Source organism: Anarrhichthys ocellatus, unplaced genomic scaffold, assembly GCF_004355925.1.
Source record: "Anarrhichthys ocellatus isolate YVR2014 unplaced genomic scaffold, GSC_Weel_1.0 scaffold633, whole genome shotgun sequence".
NCBI lineage: Eukaryota > Metazoa > Chordata > Actinopteri > Perciformes > Anarhichadidae > Anarrhichthys > Anarrhichthys ocellatus.
The window spans coordinates 1-7,244 of record NW_022280607.1 but is presented as its reverse complement, the minus strand read 5'-3'; the positions used below and the strand labels follow the sequence as shown (position 1 = coordinate 7,244).

The window sequence follows — 7,244 nt, the reverse complement described above, 5'->3', positions numbered from 1 at the left end:
GGGGGGGTCTGATTTTACATCGATGTGATTGGTTTCTCTGTCGTCTATTATGGTTGAAATATCAGCCTTTAAATAATACTGTTAATAACTCATGTGCTTTCAATAACTCCTGAGTGAGTGTGAATAAATCACTATCCAAACTAAAGGGAGCATCAGAGCAGCGTCTTGGCCACAGCCTCAGTAAGAAAGGCTAGAATAAGAGGCTGCTGGTTCAACAACAATTATTCAGAGCACTCACATCACAACGCTAGATATATTTAGAAGTTATCAACAACTCTCCTTCAAAATCAGCAGAGGGAGTCGGCCGTTTGTATCTCTGCCCCCCCCCCCCATCTCTCTGTCAATCTCCATATCTCTCATTCTCTCTCCATCTCCCTATTGTCTCCCTCCCCCTCCCAGTGGTTTCTCTTCTGTCTATGGATTGCTACAATGAAGGGAAATTGAATTCGGGCCAAAAGTTCTATTTACAAGCGTGTTAAGAGATCGTGTCCGGTTCAGTTCTACGGACAGCGTAGACACACAACGAAAAACCCTAAAAACTGGTTTGACAATCAGTTGACAATAGGCAACACTTGACCGATCAGACTGGACCAGGACAGCCCTAGTTTACAGTGTGTGTCGGCCTGCTGCAGTAGAGCTGTTAGCTGAAGCTCTGTAGAGCGTAGAGGTGGTGATAACTCTCTCTGGGTTCATCATCACACGTGACACACATTACACATGGTCATTTGATTCATTGTTCAACCTTCATTTATTGGTTACTGCAGCTTCAAAGCTTAAGGCTGAACAGGTAGAGAATATTTACATCAAACCAACGTCTAAAACACGAGCAGGTGATGAGATTCACTTCACGTAATCTGATCTCAAAGCTTAAATGATGTGACAGTGAATGAAGATCAATCAAGCAGGAGTTCATTGTGTGCTCCCCTTGTATCTTGATGAGCATTGGCAGATCTGAATATACACATTCACACACACGACCACTCTAACTTGAGATAGAAGAAAATAAAAGTATGAAATTGAAAGAAACATGTAATACACGATGTTCAGTGCACATTACCTGGACGAGGAGGCCACGGCGGCCCTGTCATCTGGTCGCTGCCCCTCCACCTCTCCAATGATGAAGGTGGCAGGGCTCCTCGAAGGTGTTGGATTGCCTCCCCATCTTGGCATCCCGGGGTGCTCCCTGAAGACCCGGATGTGTCCACAGAGGGTCTGCAGGAAGGAGGTGACGTCGATCTCCTGCAGGGATTCTTCGCAGTAGTCCATGGCCATCAGGACGTCCTGTGAGCTGATGCTGTAGGACTGCTGCAGGCTGCGGTACACACCTGAGACACAAAGCCAGGAGAGCGCATGAATGACCCGATGACTAACCGTGATATTTAGAAGTGAAATATTGATATAATGGTAACACTTATTCAAGGTCTGAATATATTCCTGCAGGCAGAGGACCAACTACCAGGATCCTATTGACCAAGCATCTGACAGTCTGCCTGAGATGAACTGTTGTATAGCCTCAAGCTACTGTAAACTATTCAGTTCAGTGAAATACTCTGGGTGAACTCAAGTTCCCTCTGATCAACAGTTACACATTGTATATGTCTAGGGCTTTTATTGTGAAAGGTAAGAATGGAAGAAGAGGATCTGGTCTGCGCTGCCTTTGTCAAAGTTGAAAGGAGTAATAAAGTTTGGCGTCTGGGTTCACACTATGGAGCCTGTGTTGTTGTACACTATAGTGGACATTTTGAATATGTCTGTTCCGCACAACATGATTGGTTGATGCCTAATCATGACAAAGACAACAGCTCTAAACTATATATTGACGTGCAAATGAAATGCTGCTGATGTGTAAAGGCCTTTAATCTTTAATCACCTCATATTGAGCTTTCATACAATGGCTCAATGCTTTGTTGTTAATCATTGTATCTGTTTGTATGAACTATGTAGTGTAAATAAAGTATTGTTCTTCAGCCTGAACTGATGCATATATTTATGGTCGCATAGATATAAAAACGTGACATGCTTCTAAATGGGCAGAACACGCAACCATGGACAGTCTGATTATTAATGAGATACAGTTTATCAATGATTTGATCATGAAGCTCCAACTGGGATTGAAAAAGTTGATTGCTTATAGATAGATAGATAGATATATATATATAAAATAACTTATAACTCAATTTGTCCATGTACCTCCTTGTTCTTGCGATTACTTTCCCTTTAATGCTATGAAGAAGTGTACAGATAGCTCCCTCCTCAGAGAGCTTTATAAAGGGTCAATACCAGACAGGGCTGTGTAGATTCTGCACATTTTAGTTGACCTAAATAATGTGTCACTAATAGTTCCATGACCTCCTCACCTCTGACGTAGCTCTGGTGGTAATGCTCTTGCAGCAGGCTGCAGTAGTTGGCGAGCTCCTTGTGTTTGTGAGGCTGAGCCAGGAGGTCGGTCCAAGGGGACGGACTGCTGCGGTCCTGGGACAGTGACCTGCCAGAGGACACATGTCCTCAGTTAGAAAGACTGATAGATTTCCAATAGATTTATGTTAATTCTTTTGACGCACGTGTGTAAAGAGACAATGTGAGACAGTTTTGTGTGCTGTTGCATAAGCGTTTCGGATGGCTTTAGCCCAGATCTCCAACTACAGGAAGCAAAGTCCAAGGAGCCAATAAGCCGGTAAGAGACAGCTGAACCTCCACAGCATGCGTTTGAAAAACAAAAGATCAGGACAAAAGGGAGGAAAAAACATGAAACAGTTGTGAAAAGACCTCGATCACCAAAGTGTTTTCATCCATGGAACAGCAAGGTGTGAAGACAAACTGCTGCAACATACACACATACCTGCACAGCTGCAGTTATACCCACTGTGGTACGATACACAGTGATAGAAGGAGACTAATAGTTCTACACACACTCTACTTTCATCATTGAAATGTTTTAGATTCGCTTTGTAAAATAAAAGACAAAAAATGTAAATGCACTGAATATAAAAAATGATTCAGATTTTTTGTTACGTTAAAAGATGAATTGATATAAATTAGAATTTCAACAGCTTGAAAATCATTTTGACTTGGCTTTTAGTCGTCGAGTTAGCCTTCTCTGACTGGGGGTGTCGTATTTACATCGGTGGTGAAGCTGTCGGGGCGGTAAATAGCAAAAATACCAATTCTTGCTTAAAATTCAACTTTTTGCTGTGCTATTTACTGTGTGCATGTGGTGTCAGCCGATCATATTCCATCTCCCAAATTACACAAGACAGAATTTGTCTCCTCTTTTAGAATTGGCCTTTTCACCTCCCACCTAACTTTAGTTTAAGGTCTCTTTAATTTAAATGACAACAAAAAGCTGAATTCATAAGCCTTCTTGATCATTTTATTAATCTGACCAAATGAAACAATGTCAAAGTCTGTAGTTCTTCCTGTGGCAAATTCACCAGACTGCATACACTGGGCCATCACCACCATGTGCCAATGAAAACACAGACATAAACTGACACAAGGCTTCATATTTGACTTGAAATAATGTGCACACGTGCTCTTCACTGCACTCAGTGGATTTGGGCCTGTGTAACTCTAACACTAAGTAACACTAGAGCTGGGTGATCATTCAATATGATAACGGACCATCTTTCAGAGCAATCATATTGTGATGAAATTATACATTAAGATATCGTGACATACGATAACAAGCACATACTAACTCAACTTTCTCAGGAACTCTGTTCAAACTACGGTCTGATTACTGTGTATTTGCATGTAGTGTATCTAGTGTACAGCTAGAAATAGTTAGCTGCCACCAAATTCTTCACACTGTCCCTTTAAATCTGTGTTGTGTTCAGTGTGTGGCAGCAGTGCACTTGATATGTGTGTGTGTGTGTGTGTGTGTGTGTGTGTGTGTGTGTGTGTGTGCAGCGACACAAGCCTGAGGAGGAAGCACAGACAGGCCTGGGGAGAGAGCCTACAGCGTTAAGAGAAGCAACACTTGTGAGCAGCGCCTCAGCGCACAGAGAGGGAAGGAGAGCGAAGCCAGAGTCAAGCTACCTGAACTTCACCTGCTGACACATCTCCCAGGACTCAGCATCTTGAGCTCTATTCTCACAGAGACACACATGTTAACAACGGGACCGCCACGCATGTTCTGGCAACATTCATGGGTAGCTTTGCCGGTCATTTCTATCGGTTATGATAATATTGTACTCACCAAAGTGATTGCTAAATGTTGGAGACAAACCAATAGTTTATCCAGGTTATCTAAACCAGTGTACATGCAAGTAGCTAGTTTAGTGTTCTACACGGAACGTGAGAACCCTCCCTGTACATCATACAGTATTGAGGTGTCTGATGGTCGGCCTGCAGATGTGTCTCATCTCAGCCACTATTTTCTGTACAGACTCAGTTACCTCAGTAACAATGACTAAATGCTGTGGTTTAACAGTGCCGGTATAATGTCAATATAACTTGAATTGAGGACACACCCGCACTCCTGGCAGAGAACGATCAGAAACCTGGATACGGTCTTTACATGCCGCAGTATCTACCCGAGTACTCCGGCTAGCGTATTCGGGTTTCTGCAACCAGGATATGGTGTTTACATGCAAACATGACCACCATAATCCAAAAACCTGATCGTAGACAGGATACTCCTGCACATGTAGGCACTTCTCCTGGTGGAGTCATCGCTACAAAAGACATTTGCATGTATTAGAAAACATCCGTTTCATTGATTGATTGAAGTCAGGAGCTCAAGACATCAAACCTGAAGAAGTCACGTCAACTTCCACTCTCAAGGTGCATTTGTGTGCAAGTTGCCATGAATGTTTAGCGGAGGCTTACACTTTGCAGAAACACAACAATACAATGAGCAGTTCACTGTCACATTCTGAGCCATTATATTTCTGTATGTACATTCACACATTGTCTTCTCCACATGTGCTGGCTGAATGCTTTCAGTGATGTCAGTGTGGCCCCAGCTCTTGAGAAGGACCTTGGTGAGTACAATGTCATCATTACTGAAAAGAGTGGTGCCAGAACTACCTGAATGATTAAAAGGACAACACGGTAAGTTCGCAACAATGATAAATTCTCACTGCAACGTTCAATTCTGTTCATTTTCTTACTTCTGAGGAATTAATAAGTGACATAGCGCTGATCATAGTCAGGTTCTGCTGCAGAACAGGCATGTGATGTCTGCACAGTAAATGACCTCACATATAATCAGACTGATCAAAATCTAATATCCAGATCACCGCTGTACTTCCTTAAAAACCTTTTCACATGGGCGCCAATTCGATTTCTGTCTGTCTCGGCCTTTCATTGCTGCAGGCGAGTACCTGAAGAACACGTCCCTGGGCTGGCGGCTGGAGTTGGGGTGAACCAGCTGCTCCTTCAGGTGCTCCAGGGAGCAGTTGTAGACGTAGACCGGACACCTTAATTGGCTGCCTTCACTGGTGCTCTGCTGGGACACCTGCCTGCTGAAGCTGATGTGGAAATCTGCCTTCTGTGGTTCAGAGAACTGGACTCCCTCTTTTTCTCCCAGATCTGGAAAGTTAGAAACAGCGATATCGTTCACCTATTGTGTGTAAAATCTTCATCTCAATTTGCTAACAGTTAAGAGTGTGGCGATGCTCGACTTTAGCCTTTAAATCGTTTTAGACTGGACTACACCAATTTGGTGTTGGACCGACCTGAGCCTGGGGTCCCAGTCTCAGACACTGACACTATGCTGTCCCAGCTGTCCTGGTCCGGGATCAGGGAGTCGGCGGGCCCGGCCTGGCCCTCGGACCGCGGTGAGAGCCCGGGGGACCTGGTGCTGGAGCTCCTCCTCAGCTTGTCGGACAAACCGAGGCTGGACTCGGACCTCTCCAGACCGCCGGTGGAGCTGGACAGGGAGTCAGCCTGGGATTTGTTGCTGGGGCTCAGAGTGTCGTTATCCTGCGTGCTGACGTTGCTCCGAGGCTCCGCCTCCAGCCCCGACGCCATCAGCATCAGGACGTCTGCGAAACAAACACAGAATATCCACGTTTAACCTCCGCGTTGCTCAGAATGTGTTCAAAACCTAAGAGGACAACTGAAGGTGTACCTGTGAAGAAAGCAGGGAGGAAGGTGAGGATGATCTGCTGGGAGCTGATGTACTTGGCATAGCACCTCCATTGTGGAGTGGAGCAGCTCCTCTCCCCCGGTGAGGGCTCCTCATCCACAAGGTCTGCATTACTGAAACTCTGAGGAAACACATGTTTACATCATTACAGCACCTGTGAGGACATATTTAAGGTTTGGAATGTTATATTCTATTTCGGCCAATAGATCCCTTGAAATGCTACACACTGGCCCTTTAATAGAGTAAAGTTACTTTATAAATGTATTTCCATACAATTACTAGTTACCTTTTAAAAAGAAATGTAGTCAGCAACCCAATCCAAGTATCACAATATCATGACTTGGCAACTTTTTGTTACTTTCGGAAAATCTCAATACCAAATATGCAAATAAGGACAAGAGAAAGAGTTATAATTCAACTTAAGGACTGATAACATGTTATTTTAGGCAGTATTGAGGTTTAGGAATGCGCTGCACGGTTTTCTAAGTTGGAGAAGAAAAAGTATTCTTCCTCTGTCGATGTTGTTACCTGCTGTAGCAGGAAGATTCAGGTTTACCGGCAGAAGAGAAAAAGTTGAGTTTGACTTCTGGTTTGTTTAATAATAACATTAAATAAAACCTACATCCAAGGTCCGCCTGGGTCTCCGGCTGCTACATTGTCATGCCCATTTAAATGGAGCGTCTTTTTTCGGTAACAGCATCCAGTATCCTTTTTTAAGGTCGTTCCATGTTGTAGTGGCCATTTGTCGGCTAAATCAAACTTAAACAAATGATAATCAAACGCCACTGATGCACCGTGGTCGGTATTTTTACGCAGCCAGAAGAGAGTGAAATGTCCAAGCAGGATTCCAATTTTTGTATTTATTAAATAAAGCAAACAAAACAAACTAACTTAAAGAACAAAGAAAACTCCTGTAGTGCTGTCTCTCCTGTGCTGTGATATGCTGCTGGTAAAAACTATATGCCCACCCCGGTGCATGCTGGTCCTATCCTCCTACTCACACACACACACACACACACACACACACACACACACACATACACATATATATGTATATATATACATGTACATATATATATATACATATACATATATATATATATATACATATACATATACATATATATATATACATATACATATATATATA

General features: G+C 43.3%; 1 protein-coding gene across 2 annotated transcripts in view; it reads right to left on the bottom strand.

The window, feature by feature from the left end:
- Positions 1-7,088, bottom strand: part of LOC116376822 (KICSTOR complex protein SZT2-like) — a 23,938-nt gene extending 16,850 nt beyond the window's left edge. The window contains exons 1-6 of one of the 2 annotated variants that reach the window (XM_031838307.1): positions 6,077-7,088; positions 5,682-5,990; positions 5,328-5,535; positions 4,039-4,086; positions 2,358-2,485; positions 1,058-1,325 (exon numbers count right to left, since the gene is read on the bottom strand). In XM_031838307.1, the coding sequence (XP_031694167.1) occupies positions 1,058-1,325; positions 2,358-2,485; positions 4,039-4,086; positions 5,328-5,535; positions 5,682-5,982 (953 nt within the window). In that variant the 5' untranslated portion in view covers positions 5,983-5,990; positions 6,077-7,088. The remainder of the gene's footprint in view (positions 1-1,057; positions 1,326-2,357; positions 2,486-4,038; positions 4,087-5,327; positions 5,536-5,681; positions 5,991-6,076) is intronic. The other variant, XM_031838308.1, reaches the window with a different exon arrangement.
- Positions 7,089-7,244: the final 156 nt, after the last annotated feature.